Source organism: Musca vetustissima, unplaced genomic scaffold (genome assembly GCF_032173495.1).
Source record: "Musca vetustissima isolate MV318-11 ecotype Yass unplaced genomic scaffold, APGP_CSIRO_Mvet_v1 utg66250, whole genome shotgun sequence".
Lineage (NCBI taxonomy): Eukaryota > Metazoa > Arthropoda > Insecta > Diptera > Muscidae > Musca > Musca vetustissima.
The window spans coordinates 54,662-71,827 of NW_026885843.1; the positions used below are offsets into that span (position 1 = coordinate 54,662).

The 17,166-nt window shown below is 38.9% G+C and overlaps 2 protein-coding genes across 2 annotated transcripts; one reads left to right on the top strand and one right to left on the bottom strand.

The window, feature by feature from the left end:
* Nucleotides 1–3,992: 3,992 nt before the first annotated feature.
* Nucleotides 3,993–4,798, top strand: LOC133333145 (RWD domain-containing protein 1). Its single transcript, XM_061541478.1, has 2 exons — nt 3,993–4,076; nt 4,139–4,798. The coding sequence occupies exons 1-2, from the start codon at nt 4,001–4,003 to the stop codon at nt 4,795–4,797; spliced, it is 735 nt and encodes a 244-aa protein (XP_061397462.1). The 5' UTR covers nt 3,993–4,000; the 3' UTR covers nt 4,798.
* Nucleotides 4,799–5,048: 250 nt separating this feature from the next.
* On the bottom strand, nt 5,049–6,769 carry LOC133333147 (cysteine and histidine-rich domain-containing protein morgana). Its single transcript, XM_061541480.1, has 4 exons — nt 6,695–6,769; nt 6,140–6,488; nt 5,385–5,796; nt 5,049–5,315 (listed from the first exon to the last, which is right to left on the bottom strand). Exons 1-4 carry the CDS (start codon nt 6,753–6,755, stop codon nt 5,049–5,051), a joined length of 1,089 nt encoding a protein of 362 aa, XP_061397464.1. The 5' UTR covers nt 6,756–6,769.
* Between the last annotated feature and the right edge of the window lie 10,397 nt (nt 6,770–17,166).

Genomic DNA, 17,166 nt, shown 5'->3' on the forward strand with positions numbered 1-17,166 from the left:
AATGGCAGAATTTGTACAATTTGAATACGAAGCGATTTTACGATCTAATAGTTGCTTTAAGTTGTTGTTTGAGTTTTAAAATAATAGGAAGGCATTCAACTATTGGTCTGTTCCCGAACTGCAAGAATCTACTATTTTTTACAATTTATTTCAATATCATAAAGGAAAAAATTGTTATCGTAGTAAAAAATAGTAGATTCTTGCAGTACGGAAACAGACCAAATTTTAGAGAAGAACTTCAGCTATTTTATGAGAAGACATTAACCCCTTTAGAAGAATATTTTCAGTTTTTTAGAAGACATTCAGTTATTTTAGAAGAATACCTTCAGCTCTTCTATGAGAAGACCTTTTGCTCATCTTCGGTTCCATCAATTATTATATGAGAAGCTGAATAGTTCTTCTATGTCTTTCATTTTTTTATTTTATTGCCTAATATTAAGAAGAAGTCTTTAATGCCTTTTAGTTCTCGTTTTTGATTTTCTAGAAGAATCCCCTTTTATCTTCTAAACCGCGAACTTATGTTTTCCCATAAGAGGGGCTTTAACTATTAGAAGACCTTCAGCTGATCTACTAGACAAGAATAACATCGATCTAGGGCAAAATTTCGTTTTGAAGAACAAGTCCATTCTTTCCTACTCCTAAATTTGAGGATTCCATATTGTCCTTATTATTCCAGGCACATAATGATTTCGATATTAAAAATGTCTTTACAATTTGGTTTTCAAGTATTCAAAATTTTTTTATTGAAAGGGATTTATGCATGGTATAATTATTACAAGGTAGGGCACAGCTACCAACTGATTAAAATTTTTTCTCAAGGTGGCTTGTTCCATCAAATCAAAGTACATATTTTGTGTATGTATGTGTAATGTTTAGAATACTATGTCAAATAAATTCAAATAAATTGAAATATATTCAAATTTAATTGAAATGAAAATTATGTTTTTAACATGTTCGTCTGGAAGTAATTACTTTGTTATGGATGAAACAAATCTTTGATGGTATTCCCTACTGGATTTTGGGAAGAAATAATAACCTTTCATTCATTTTCCGCGATTTTAGTTTTGTGTTGAAAAAAATGTCAAATAAACACAAACACTAGTTGCTTTTTTGTTATTCACATCAAGCTGCCCTACCTTGTATTATTGTACCATGGATTTATGTAAGTGTGTGTGTTTATTATTTACACCTATAGGTTGTGTCAAAACTATTTTGACAATAAAGGGTTGTTAAAATAAAAAAAAATTGATCATATGTGAGTATGAGGTTACCTTATTTGTTGTATCTTGTGATGAAACAAACATTTTATGGTATTCTCTACTGGATTTTAGAAGAATTATATAGCCTTTCATTCATTTTTCGCGATTTTATTTATGTGTTGAAAAAATGTCAAATAAATACTATTACTAGTTACGTATGTTTTTTTATTTGACAGAAAAAGCCACTATCTACATAGTTGCTTTTGCGGACGAATATAAATGTCTAAATCGTCTTCAAGTTATATCCATTATAGAAATTTTAAATCCGATTAAGATAAAACAAAATATATTAGGTTGGAGAAAAAGGAATGCATTTTTTCGGAAGATGGCTGTACTGATAGATTACTCGTAAAGTATCTTTCAAACAGATTCATGCTCGATGGAAGGGTGACATTTCGAAGTAAAAAAAAATTTTGCTGGCTTTTGTTTGGTGCCTTCAGTTGTGTGTTACAGTGTGTTCGGCTAAAATTGTGAATGGTGTTTATGGCTCCTATACTGTAACTGTCAATTATGTACAATTTTGGTTTCATAGATTACGTTCAGGGATTTTTGATGTTAAAGATGCACCTCGCACAGGTAGGCCGTTCGTTTAACATGTTGATAAAATCGCCAGAAACTTCTGGAGCTTGGTTGGGAAGTTTCAATGCATCTGACATACAGTCCGGACTTGGTACCAAGCGATTATCATCTTCTTCTTGCATTGCAAAATTTCTTTAATAATAAAAAATTGAGATCAGGACTTCTATGAGAGTGGCATTATGAAGTTACCTTTAAAATGGCAACAAATCATACAACAAAACAACTAAGGTCCGGATACAGCCATGTACTCAACTCGTATCGAGAGCGCATTGTCCCTCCTGCCAGCAAAGCCCTCACGACACACACCATTTATTCAATTGTCCGTCCGAGCCTACGAGTCTATTGCCCATAGACTTATGGCTAAAGCCAATAGAGGTGGCACAATTTCTCCGGCTACCCTCTTCAAATCCGAATTCCTAATTAATTAATTAATATATTTTCATTTCCTTCTTCCGTTTTCTTTTCTATCAACATTTTTCAGGAAAGAACTTTCGTCAACAGCCAACCTGTTACAACAACAAAACGGTGCATATCAAAATCGGACATTCCGAAGCATGTTAAATAAAGTCCTATAGTTCATATAAAAATAACGCATTTCTTTTTCCCCAACCTAATATATAGTTTTTGACCAAGCATTTTTTCCTTTATGTATGGATTAAACAGAAGAAGTGTTAAAACTTTACTCGCGAAGATTCATAAATTTTAATTTTAACTAGACACAAAGGGGCTGATTTGAGTCGAAGTTCAAGTTCTCCGAAAACTTTAGACAATGAAATCACGGTGTACAACCAAAATTAACTGTTCTAAGTTGCTCAAGCGGATCGACTAGTTTTGCCAAAGAAATAGACGAAGTTATAATGTTTTTAATCGATTATTAAATTTTCGGCAAGTTGTTTAAGAAATTAGCAAAGATGCCTCTATCTCATAGCCTTCGATGTTCTGAAATACAAAATCCTTTCTTGAATGATATTCGTCGTTGAGCGAGCGTCGGCTTCGAACTGAATTAATAAATTCAGTTTTTCCAGTTCACGCGTGGAACAATTATACAAGGTAGGGTATCTTTTGTCAGCAAAGAAAAAATACATCTAAGTTGTGGGCTATAATGTCAGAATAAATAAAAACAAATGCAACAAGTCATTCTGTTAATATTTACAGGATAATTCCGCTTTTTCAAGTCACTGTAAACAACACAACACATGTTCGTACGTCAAATCGTGCTTCCTAAGTACGTTTCACGCTAATTTTTTGCACTAATGATTCTACGATTATCCGATATATTAGGGCGGAACATTAATATGGAGCTATATCAAAATATGGACCTATGTATTTAACACAGATGCCTTTCAACATCCAGAATGCCAAATTGTTCGGTTGTAAAATGATACTAAACCTTAAAAATACTAAAAATGTGTCGGCAACATTATATAGGAACTATACCAATATTCGAAAAAAATAATGAATTAGCATCAAATCAGATGATATTCAGACGTAGATCCTCCAAAAGTACTACATCTATATGATTGATACCAAAGTTTTCATATACAACCATAATTTGTATAAAGGAACTTCTGTAAAAATTGGTTCATATAGTTCGTGTCCATATAACTATTGTGTATTTAGCCAAAAGTCGTTCCCGTACGACTTTGTTCCATTGGATTTTTTCGCCTTTACTCCTCCTCCAACTAGTCCACTTTCGATTTAGTATATCATGCGTAGACAAGATTTAAAAATCTTTAAAATATCGAGTTCAGCTTCAATAAGTTGATATTCTGTGTAGTCCCGCTAGGATTTGATAGGTTATTCGTATACAAAGAATTTCGTCTAATTTGATAAAAACCTGTTAGTTAAGCTAAGGCTTAAAAAATCGCCATTTTGTATTTTTTTAAACCCGTCGACGTATTATACGTTTTAAATTGTGTCCTCTTTGTGAGCCCCCGAAGAACTGCATTGGATTTTTTTATGTGCCTAGATTTGTAAACATTTGTACAATACAACAGTTAGCCATTGAAGCTAATCTGGTAACACTGCATGTTGTCTTTTGTTTACATGTTGACAGTTCGTATAACCTCAAAACAACAAAACAGCTGCATTTTGGCCACGGAATTTTTGCAATTTATTTTGTGATTTTGAGTTTTGTGAAGTGATTCCAATTATTATCCACAATGAGCCGAAACTACCAAGAGGATCAAAACAATGAAATTGAAGCTCTCGACTCGATTTACTGTGGCGATATGCAGAGTAAGTTCTTGTCTTAGCCCCAAAAAAGAAATCACAATTTTAATGGTTCCATTTTATTACAGTTTTGGAAAAGGAACCATTTCACAAGTTCCAAATACCCATAGCGACAGAAGAATTTGACAAGGATACTCAAGAGAATGGTCTTAGTTGTATAATGGTGTTCACCTATACTCCAACCTATCCCGATGAAGCTCCAGTAGTAGAAATCGATGAGCCGGTAAATTTTGAGGATGACTACGAACAACGTTTGTTGGATCACTTGAAATCGACAATTGAGGAAAATATTGGCATGGAAATGATTTTCACATTGGTCAGTACAGCCCAAGAATGGTTGAATGAACGTTGGGATGACTACAAAAAAGCTCAGGAAGATGAACGTGAACGCCGCTTGCTCGAAGCTGAGGAAGCGGAACGTAAACGTTTCGAGGGAACACGTGTAACCGTGGAAACATTTATGAAATGGAAAATGGAATTCGAGGAGAGTATGGGCATTGCTGCCAAACGTGAAAAATCGAATGACAACAAGAAACTCACCGGCCGGGAGTTGTTTATGCGCGATACCACGCTTAATGATTCCGATATTAAATTTCTTATGGAAGCCGGTGATAGCATTGAAAATGTTAAAATTGATGAAAGTTTGTTCCAGGGCATCAACGACATCGATTTGGATGAGGATGACGACGACGATGAAGATTGGGTGCCCGGTGATGATAGTGACTAAAGATGGAATAAAACACAGTCGTTGTTTTCAGTGTTATTTAGGAATTATGTTATATTTTTTATACATATAAAAAAGGAAGAAATGGCTTGGCTTAATAGAAATGCAATTAAAAAGGAAATACACTAAACCTTAACATATAAGGGGATGTGAAATATTATGAGAAAGAAATACACAGGAATTGTACAAACAAATTTTAAATATGACGATGTTTTTTTGGGGCGAGAAAGTGGTGCATTTATTTTATAACGGAATCAGTCCAGATCGGGTTTCTTGGATGCCAGCTCTGTTAACGTTACACCGTGGGAGACCGATTCAATATCATCCAAATTAAAATCATCATCGGAGTCTCCTCCTGATGTGTTTGTTTTTTGAGGTACAGCTTGGCCTGGTTTAACTGGTGGGGGTAATTTTTCACGGGGGAAATCCAATTTGGCCCAGGAACCAGGTTCAGCTTTGGGCATGGTGATTTCCAGTTTCGTGCCATACATGTGGGCAGTGGTTTTCTCGACATCAATAATCTAAAAGGGAAAAGGAAATCATTTAATTTTTAGTTCTTTATTTAATTGTGGTTTGATTGCCCTACTTACCCCTCTCAACTCCAGATCCAATTCAAATTTGGCATTCTCCTGGTCGGGAAATACCAGAATGGCATGTAAACGTATAGGATTCACTTCTACCGTACTCTTGGCATAATGATATTTCTTGGCGTAAATGGATACTATGACATTTGTGGCTGTTTGATGCCAATCATAACGACATTGCACAACACGTTTATCATCATTGTCCTTAACCCATTTATGCTGGCCATTGACGCAACCTTGTTGTGCCATAAATACAGCAAAGTCGGTAGTTTTACGCTGACAGCAAGACCAGTACTTCATGCCTTCATGAAATACGGGGACACCCGAATGATACTGACACTCACCAAAATCGGTAGATGTACCAGTGTAGGAATATGTGCAACCAGAATTTTTACAACTGGTACCAATGGCAATTTCACTACAAAAAAAAAAAAAAAAAAAAAAAAAAGTGTCATAATAAGTGCGTGGGGTTCGTTCATTTTTAAGAAATGAAGAAAATGTCTTAACTCAATTTTAAGGTACGGTAGCGGATCATTTTGAAATTTATATATATGGCCCTGATAACAACATTTTTTTTCTCGCGGAAGTTTATGTTTCCCGAAATTTGGACTTAAAAATCAGGATTTGGATTTGAAAAACAACGATATTCAATCAGACCAGGTGGCCGACATAAAATAAAAAACCTAAACAGTCTCAAAATGAAATTTGACTTGTTCCACGAAAACTTACCCCTAAATTTGACTTGTTCCACGAAAACTTACTCTGTACCATTGGCCTCGGCCTTGGCGGGATCCTTGGCCACTAGATTGTCAATGAGATCCTTTAAGGCTGGAGCAACGGTAGCCGTAATGGGTGTCATTGCAGTTTCCACTGGTGGCCTGGGTAATGATTCTCTGATGGGTGCCCGAATTTCTACTACTACATCTTTGTCGTCATTCTCTTCTTTTTTAGGTTTCTCCGGCTCTGGTGGTTTAATATTTGAATGTTTGGACAAGGTACAGCCTTTAATGCTTAGAAATTCGGTGAAGTCTACGGATTTCTTGTTACAACATGACCAACCCTTATAGGCGTCATGGAAAAATGGAGCACCAGGATGATGGCGACATGATTCTGAAATCAAAAAAATAGAAAATACACAATGAGTCATAGAATTTTCTAGACCATGGGTAAAATAAATGTCCTTCTAGTGGATATGACGCATTAATCAATTGTTTATTATTCTATGTTTCCATCACAACATTAATAATTTCATTAAATAACATTTACATTTATTAATCTTCCCGGTTATTTTTTTAACGGTTATCTTTTCCACTTACCATCATTGTTTTTCTCCGGGTCGTATTCTTGTCCACAGCCTCTGTTGTAACAGCGTTCCATGTTTTCTTTGTGTTTTTTGTTGTTTATCAACTGTCTTGATGAATGAAAATAACTACGCTTGTAAGTTTGTGGTTTATTTATTTGATTTTTGTATACAATTTGGGGGTAGTTTCGGAAAATTCCGTATATTTCTAGAATTTGTGGCAATATAGCGCAGGGGATCCAAATGTTAATCAGCTGTTTGGCGGAGCATGAAAATTGACTTGCACCATCATTTGACACAGAGTTGTCATGTTGTACAGTAAACACAATGAATGTCGTCGGACGTCGACGCCGTTAACAAATACAATGCAGTTAGTGCTGGGGACGTAACGTAAACGTCGAAGAATAATAAATTTGTTAAAAGTTAATTTGAAATTTTACATAAATAAATTATATAAATCTGGGATATTTTAAAATATATTTATTCACAATTGTCAGAGTAATAAACGATGATTTCTATACCATGAGGTGGAGTACAAATTCAATGTAAGTATAAAATGATTCGTTGATCCGTCTGACTGTTGAAATTACGATAGAGATCGAAATATCTATGGTAGAGCTTTGAATTTGTTTGCAGATACATGCATTAACACTCCTAGGATACTTGGTATAGTTTCCGTGACAAAAACTGGTCATTTGGTTATAATTTCGCTACGTACATCATAATTTGTTTACCTGCTGTCTTCGGAATAATTCGCAACATTCGAGCTCTTACATGCTGAACTTTAAGCCTCTGGGCCTCAGCATTAAGTATCAGACCGCACGTAGCGCCCTAAAGCTACATGAACAAAACCTCTAGCGAAGGTGTACCATTGGGCATCATTGTATCTTGAACGAGTCAGGTATGACAATGGACCAACGCGTAAAACTAAGCGACTATATATCACCAGTCCTGAGATTTGATGATGTAGATGTCGTTATTCCTAATAGAGACGACTGGAACCGAAGTAACCCTCCTCTGGACGGTCTGGCCTTCTATACAGACAGATCCAATATGACACAACGGATATAGGTGCAATGTATCAAGATCTATTTGGCCGACTCTGTCTATCAAAAGGACACACTCACTGTTGAACCTGAGCAAAGCTGACAGGAATCATTACTGGTCATTGCAATATCAAGGCCTTTACTAGTAAACGGGATCATGATGCAATTGATTACTGTAGACTCTGCGTTGACGAGTAGGAGACAGAGACAATTGAGCATCTGCTGTGTCACTGCCCTGCCCTGGCTTACATTCGGCACAGACTAGTGGGTGGTCATTTTCCACCTAGTCTTAGCTTCTTCTCAACAACTGAACCTGCTCTAATCTACAGCATAATTAGAAACCTAAAGTGGTTGGGAAAGTGCTACCTTGACAAGTAATATATCTTCTGTCTGATCTCTAGCCATCGATACTATTTCAAACTTACCTTCTTATACTTTATTGTAAGCTTCTCATCTCTCTTTATCTCCCCTATAGATATCTCCTTATATCTTTTCTTTTCGTGGATGATCACAATGGACCTGACGGTGTCAGAGTGCTGCAGCCACATAAGTGACTGGATATCCCCAAACCTAACCTAATTTTCCTCTAGAAAGGAAGTACAATTTAAATAGTTTATTTTTTTGCAGTTTTGGAAAAGGAGTCATTTCACGTAGAAGAGAATGACCTTACTTATAAATGGTCATCACCTATATCCGAATATATCCCGTTGTGGAAATCGACGGTAGTTGCAGACATTTTCCAAAGTTTGCCCCCGTTTAGGTATAACCCTTATATATAGACTCTCGTTTTTGTTGTATGTTGAAGGTTATAGGCAAATTTTCTCAACGAAGTAGCTGTAACTTGCAGGGAAAGTATTCTTACGATTTTTTTCGATTTAATTTTAGTTGCATTTTCTCACCTAAGTGACTCTTAACATATATTTTTGGATTATTAGAGGCATTTGGAAATTTCTAGCCGTATTTTTCAATCGGAATTTATGTAATTTGACATTCTGCGTTCTTTGGATGTAAAAAACCAAATCTTGGTAAGCAATTTCCGATATGGGCGTGGCAATTCTGGTTTTTGCAGGATGGCACACAAGTGCAGAATATGATTAATGAAAGTTCCACCCTGTTTTCGGGAGTTTAAAGACTTTACTCATTAAATGTCACTAGTCGTTTTTTAGAGGGTGAAAAATAAGTGGGTTTGAAGTTTTTAGGCAAATTTCGAAAACGAAGTAGGATTCTTAGCGAGTAGCATGTTCCATGTTCTGACTTTGACTCCATATAGCCGAATTTCCTACCGAATTGGTTGTATTTGGCCTCTCATATAAAGACGCTGATCTGATTTCCGCATTTTTTAAGCGGCTGTAATTTAATATTTGAGGTTTTTGGAGGATGATTTAGTATAGGTCCATTTTTTTACCTATCTATCCCATTTAAAGAAATTGCTTAATGTTCTGTGTATTTTAAAGTTTTTAGCCACATTTTCCACCTTAGTGACAAAAAAAATGTTTACGATTCTTTTGGTTATAGGAGAGTTGTTGTTGTAGCAGCTTGTACTGCCTTGTATTTCTTCTTATTCTCCTTAATCCGGTTCTGCTTCTAAGTCCAAGTTCAGGAAGGTTGCGACCTGTATCGGTTGAGTCCAAAGAGAAGGTTAGGTGAGTGGGTTTGGCTGGGAAATTGAATAGGTATAGCGTGTCATGTGGTCCATTACCACATGCCGGGCAGATATTGACGACCTCTCCATCAAATCGTGCCCAATATGAATTGCGGCGGCTACACCATCCAGATCTTAGTTGTGCCAAAACCACTCTGGTATGTCGAGGTAGCTGCTGCTCTTCTGCAGCTATCATAGGCAGGTGATCTCCGAGGATGATATTCACACGATGTTCTCGAATTGCTTCCTGAACTTCATCCGTGTTAATACGATTCAATTCTGCTTGATAGGCCTGTTGATAGAGAGGCTCCCTTTTGTACACTTAGACCTCTCTCTCTCCAGATCATGGAGATCCTTCCTGACATGCCTATCCATTAGGTAACGATTTCGATGGTTATTCCTATAACACCAAAGCAGGTATTGCATCGACAAGAACTTGTTGGGTTGACGCACAGGAAGGATCTTCGTCTCCTTATGTAAGTGGTCTATTGGAGTTATGAGGAGACACCCTATTGCAATCCTCAGGCCGGCATTCTGGCAGGATTGAAGATTTTGCACTGCGTTGCACTGCCGTTAGCGGACCACACTGGTGCAGCATAGTTTACCAAAGACCGGCCTATTGTTGACAAAGAAATCTTGTTAAGAAATCTTGTCAGCTTCCCCAAGTGCTGCCGGCTAGCGACTTGAGAACCTTGCTTCTGCTCCTGACTTTATCGCAAATAGCTGTAGCATGGGCGGACGACTTGTAAAGACTTTGTGACTTTGGGGTAATTGGTGTTCGGAATTGTGGACCCCTCAACCTGCACATTCAAAGATAGCCGCATCTCCGCTGTCCATGTGGTAAACAGTGTGGCCGTTGACTTAGTGGCAGATATTTCCATATTCCTCGACGGGAAAAAGTCTGCGATATCCTCCAGATAGTGGATCACCCTCTCGCAATTGTCATCAATTTTGGCCCTGACGCCATAATCGTACAATCACCTGCATATGTATGCCGTCCGGTGGGCGTGGAATTCCAGAGAGGTAGAGGTTAAACAGTTCCGGAGATATTACCCCTCCTTGGGAAACTCCCTGTTTAACTCTACGGACCTTCTAATCCATGTCTTTGAATACAGTTCACGATCTAATGTTTCAAACTTTCCTGAAACAGCTTGGCGTGACTGACGGTATCAAATGCCTTTGATAGACCACCATGACTGTCTTGTTACACGAACTGTTCTGGTTGAGTCCTTCCGCCTCAAGTGTCTTAGCTACTGGCGACAAAAGTGAGATCGGCCTGTATGACTCACCTTTGCTGGCTTAAGTAGCGGGACCACCATTCCCATTTTCCATGCATCTGGAACTACTAGGGTGGCTATCGACAAGTTGATGACTTTAGTAAGGTACTCTACTCCTGGCTCATAAAGCTGTTTCAACATCACCATGGAGATGCAAGTGCCTTGGATGATTTCGGGTTTCTGATGGCACTTGCAACATCCTCCAACGTGAATTGTGGTGGTTCCTCCTCCACTTGAAGAGAGCGTATACGGCGCAATATTCGAATGACGTGACGATGCGATGGAGAACTATCGGGAGAAAAGGAGAGAGGAGAAACCTATTTTCAGCAAAAAGAAGAAAGAACGAGAAAAACGTGAGAGTGAGCAAATCGAGATGTACAGGAGTCAGAATGAAGTCCGAAAATTCTGCCAACGGGTAAAACACCAAACCGAAGGTTTTGGTGCAGGCACATCCACCTGTAGAGATAAAGAAGGAAACCTGGTGACAGATATAGACAGCGTGCTGAGGATCTGGAAGGACTATTTTGAAAAACTTCTGGTATCAAATAGTAGCAGTGAAGTGTATACCCCAGAACCAATAATAGATGACGGTATATAGTGTATGCCACCTAGCCAAGATGTAGTCAGAATAGCAATCAATCGGCTGAAGAATAACAAAGCAGCAGGTGCCGATGGGTTACAAGCCGAACTATTCCAGACTGGTGGTCAGATGCTGGTAAGGAGCATGCACCAGCTGATTAGTACAATTTGGCTAGAAGAATGCATGCCCAATTATTGGAACATCAGCATCCTATGTCCCGTGCACGAAAAAGGAGACAAGATATGTGCCAATTATAGAGGAATAAGTCTCCTTCCTATTGCATATAAAGTGATATCCAGCGTACTGTGTGAACTACTGTGTGAATGACATTATTGGACCATACCAATGCGGCTTCAGACCTGGCAAATCCACCATTTTCACCCTGCGCCGAATCCAAAAACCCAGGATAAATACATCGACACATTCCACCTATTCGTCGGATATGAAGCTGCATTCGACAGCCCTATCTGTTCAGAGGTGTATAAAGCCATGTCTGCGTTTGTCATTCCTGCAAAATTAATTCGGCTATGTAGGATAACTTTAACAGGCACAATATCAGCAGTTAAAGTTGGAAAGGACCTCTCGGAGCTCTTTAATACCGAACGAGGATTCAGACAAGGTTATAGTTTGTCGTGTGACCTTTTTAACATCCTGCTGTAAAAGGTCATACCAGAGGCAAAAGTGAACAGAGATGGCACTCTGTACACCAAACAACACATGTTACTCGCCTACGCCGATAATATCGACATAATGGGTCGAACATTGAGAGCGTTAACAGCCTCCTTTCAGCAAATTGAGGAGGAGTCTGCCAAAGTGGTTCTGGCAGTAAACGGCGAGAAGACCATGCTGATGGTATCAACGCGCAAGACGTCCAGTAGACTCGGACCAACTGTGGAACTTGAGAACTACAGCTTCGAGGTGGTCAAAGTTTTGATATACCTTGGTACCGCATTAAATAAAACTAATGACATCAGGATGGTCTAAGCAAACAACTCAAAAGCAAGGCCACCTCCCGCCAGACCAAACTCACACTCTACAAGACGCTGATACTACCCGTTCTGTTATACGGATCTGAAACATGGGTACTTTCGCAAGCAGATGAGATAGTTCATGGAGTGTTTGAGAGAAAAATTCTCCGAAAGATCTATGGGCCGATCTGCGTTGACGGTGAATATCTCCGTCGAATGAACCATGAGTTGTACCAGCTATTCTCGGACATCGACATTGTTAGACGTATTGAGCTACAGCGACTTCGATGGCTAGGTCATGTTGTGAGAATGGAAAGTTCAGTCACAAGCCAGTTAAGTATGTATATAAACAAATACATTATTGCAGATTACAATAAGAAATTTAGAATATATTTGACCCCGCCTGACATAGGTCTTTGTTTCTAAATATATAGGTAATAAATTTTTTTCATTTAACTCCATTAATTATTTTGGCCTTGGGCCACCTTGACCCGGTTTCGTGGTTCTAAATCAAAAAAAATATTGAGAGCACAGTAAAGAAAAAAAAAAAACGATATTCTAAAAAAACGTGATTTGAACTTATTGTTGCTGTCGTTGTTATATTCTGGTTTCCACATCAAGAAATCGCAAAATTTTGTTATGAATGTAAATTGCATTTAATTCGTGTTATTATCACCACTAACTAACCAGAAGAATAAAAAAAAAACAACAATAATTTCAATAGCTTTTAAGTAAAACCAATAAAATGTTAATGAATTGCCAAAGCGATATGCCGAAAGAGATAGGGAAGTTAATTCCTTTTCTTAGTTTTTTTTTGTTTGCATATAAACCACAAGACGGTGAAAACAAATGAGACACGAAAAAGAACTGTTAAATGATTTCGGTTTGAAAAAAGACCACAAAACATTTTGGATCATTAACAAATCTCGATTTTCAAATGCTCAACCCCCCCAACTTCCCAAGCAAATTCGATTTCATTGGCCGGTGGTCTACGTGACCACTTTGAATAGACAGGCGGACAGACAATGCCAGTGCATAGAATCGAATGTTGGAATGCTTCATAATTCTGTTGTGTTCTTTTGTTTTTTTATGGAACTTGTATTACTTTTTAAAAGTGTTATGTGAAATAATGGTTGGTAATGTGTTAACTATTTACATACATACATACGATATGTAGACATGTGTGTATTTGAATGTTGATTTAATGATAATAATTAGAATTTACAGTAAAAAAATAGCAAATAAGTTGTTCTAAGATTTTTATGTGAGAGCGCCATACGATTAAATAAAGCCACGAATAAAGATATTCACCGTCGGCGCAGATCGGCTCATAGATCTTCCGGAGATTTTTTCTCTCAAGCACTTCAAGAGCTGCCTCATCTGCTTGCGCACGTACCTATGCTTCAGATCCATACAACAGCACGGGTAGTATCAGTGTCTTGTAGAGTGTGAGTTTGGTCTGGCGAGTGGTGGCTTTGTTTCTGAATTGCTTACTTAGACTATTGTAGCATCTGTTGTTCTCAAGTTCCACAGTTGGTCCGAATCTACTGGACGTAAGGTATTCGAGTACTGTTAAGTATCTTGTAATAACGGTGTCCAAGCGGATGAATTTCTTGCCGTACATCGATCGGTTGCGGGAGAAGCTGACAACATTCGTTGGGACTATCAAGCATGTTTTGCGGATTGATTGGGACTTAAGTAGGCGTTCTGTGCAACTTACGGTGCACCTTTATGGCATAGAACTGCCTCATCTGTCTTAGGGCAGAAGAAGCTCCTTTCGTGTCAGCGGGTCGTCATGTTAGTATGTTTGTTAGTGTGTGGCACAGAGGCGTTGCAACTGCTGCTTGGCGCCGCTTGATCTTGAGGGCTATCAAGTATAAGCCTAAGCGTGGTTTGCTGTTGGGTGAGGATGATTGACTCAGGCCTTCTGATCTGGCGGATGGGGATATAAGGCGGTACAGCACTATTCTTCGGGAGTGTGTTGTTGAAAGGTGGAGGACGGACAGTGACAATGGGAGGGTGACGTACGAATTTATTCGTGACGCAACGTTCGTAGTGGTCCGGCCAGACTTTCGCTTCGGCTTAACCTGAATAGTACTGTAATTATTTTTTTCGAATTGTGGGAGGAAACTTTCACCGTGGTCTCTAGATTGTGGCCACTGAATTAAAAAATTTGATTTGTATCCTTTTTTCTTATCACTATAATCGACAGTATCAATTTTTGATCTGTGGCCGTATGTTCACGCTAGCACTGCTCGGGTACAGGGTTTTTAGATGATTTATTGATCGTATTATGAGTGTGACCATATGGCCACGCTAGCACAGCTCGGGTTAAGTACTGATTTCTTACTGACGGGGCGTTTCTGCATAAAATAGGCTTGTCCCAGACGGATTTATGTGGGTGCGGGATGACTGAGGACTGGAAGCATATACTGACGGAATGCTGTTACTACGAAGACATTAGAGATTTAGCGAATGGAGGGACGGGGTGGGATTTCAGTAGGGCTCTTGAAGACGATCGGACCTTTAGTTGTTTAAGTAGTTTTGGTCGTGAAACATTTAGGAAAAGGACAGCACTTAGTGGAGGTGGTCACTCATGTAGATGTCCTGAAGGCTGTCCGTGAGGACAGTTTCGTGAAATGTTTGTGTTGTGGTGTCCGTTGCGCGTTCCTCTGGGTTGTTGTGTTACATCGTTGTTGCTACTAGTGGCGGTGTTCTGCTCGCCGCTTGTGGTTTTGCTGCGGAAACGTGGTAAGTGTATTGTGCCGTCCTTTTTGTATTGGGGTACCTGCCCGGACTTGCGTCAAACTCGGAGAGACTTCGGTCTCGAGTCTGATCATAGGTTATCCGTACCGCGAGTGTCAGGTGCCCCTGAATCTGTTGATTCAGCCTGTGCCCCCCTGGGGAGCTTCGCGGGGGTTGTGGTTTCGACCCTCACCAAGGGGGAGAGTGTGTCTTCTGCATGCTCTACGATTGGTACAGCACTGCGGTGCTAGTGCGCTGGTGGGTGTAATTCCGCCTGTGGCTCAGCCATGCTCTTCACACCAGACCCACTTTGACAGACTCCTTCCCAATTCAACTTTAACTGCTGACCTTGTTCCACTTAAAGTAATCCTAAATAGTTGTATTAATTTAGCACCTCTGAACGGAAAGGGCTGTCGAATGCGGCTTTGTACGACGACGAATAGTTGGAATATGTTGATGTGTTTTCGTGGGTCTTTTCCAGGATCTGGCGGAGAGTGAAAATCTAGGTCTGAAGCGGCATTGGTATGGTCCAATTATGTCATTGACCATTGGCTTCAGTCGTTCACATAGTACGCTGGATAGCTTTATATGCGATGGGAAGGAGACTTATTTCTATTATTGAAATCTGTACATTTAGATATAGCTTCCATATATTTTTTCATTCGATTTGATGTAAATTGTACACCGAACTTTTATGTTTTGTTCGATGAGGCAGCTCTTGGAGTGTTCGAGAGAAAAATTAAAAGAAAGATCTATGGGCCGATCTGCTTTGACGCGCCATATCGCAGTCGAATGAACCATGAGAAGATCAAATATTTCGGAAAAGGGTCTTTTAAATTGGAAAGGCTGCACACAATACCGTCGCGCCTGGAAATCTTTTTTTAATCTCGGCTTATGGATCAAATGTTCTTTCACAAGTCAGCTAAGTATGTACCTAAATCAGAAACGATTTCGACAACATTTTATACACCTGGAGTACCAAGGGCGACAGGCCTTCGTTGAGTTCGGTGGCCAAAAATCTAAATTGGAGACATTTCCATTGAAGGTAGGCGCATCCCCAACGTGTATAATCCGAAAATCCTTTGGGATGGTGATAAAAAATATACAGACAGCCGCAGCTCGTCTGTATAAGAAATAAGAAGACACGGTGCACCGACCGTTCTATTTGAGTGTTTTTAAGACACTAATTTTATTTTAAACTATTTATCCTTAGGTTCTACTTAAAGAACTCTTGCTTAGCCTCAAATACAAAATACTTATCAATAAACTATTTGTTGTAAAAATAGAATTTGATCTGTGGAGAGTTTTCCCATAGTGTGCGTCATAAAATCTCAATACCAACAACAACAGCCTTATCAACGTTGCGTGTGGGATTTTAGACTCTTATCTTAAAACACTCCAACGATCAAATCTGCTGCAATACAAAATTCTGTTCAAAGTATTTTGAACATGCTGACGACTGGCAAAAAGAGCTGACAAATTAAATTTCTGTTCAAAGCATTTTGAACAGATGGCTTTCGATAACCCTCTTCATTTCTCCTCGCATTCCAATTACATTAACAAGAAGGTGAAAGCTAGGACTAAAGTTCTGAAAGCTTTGGCTGCGACCTCCTGGGACAAGGATAAAAAAACGTTGGTAACGTTGCCCCAGTCTGGACTTCTTTCCTTAGCGACTCACAATGGAGATCCTTGCAAACGACTCAAAATAATGCACTCCGAATAGCAACCGGTTGTGTCCCCATAACGAGCATCGATCACCTCCATGAGAAGACCATGATGCTGTCAGTCAAGCAACATAATGTGTTGTTGACTAGACAGTTCCTGATGACATGCGATCTGCCATGTCATCCAACCATCACACTCCGCGACACACCTGTCAGGACTTCAGGCGCTATAGTGATGGTATCCAATTCCAGCACAATTAAGGTCCGGATACAGCAATGTTCTGAACTCGTATCGAGAGCGCATTGTCTCCGAAACACTAAACAGGTGCCCCTCCTGCCAGCAAAGCCCTCACGACACTCACTCCTTGCCAAACATATTCTTACAAAAATTCAGAACTTATTGTCCCTAAAAGTATCAAATATTTCATTAACAAACCCATGCTTTCCGACATTCAAAAATCATATTTATAAAATTAATTTATTAAAAACTATTATAATTAGAATCTCCATTAAAATTGTTATGTTGTGAATATCCAACACAACATTTTGATGTCAAGTGCCAAAAC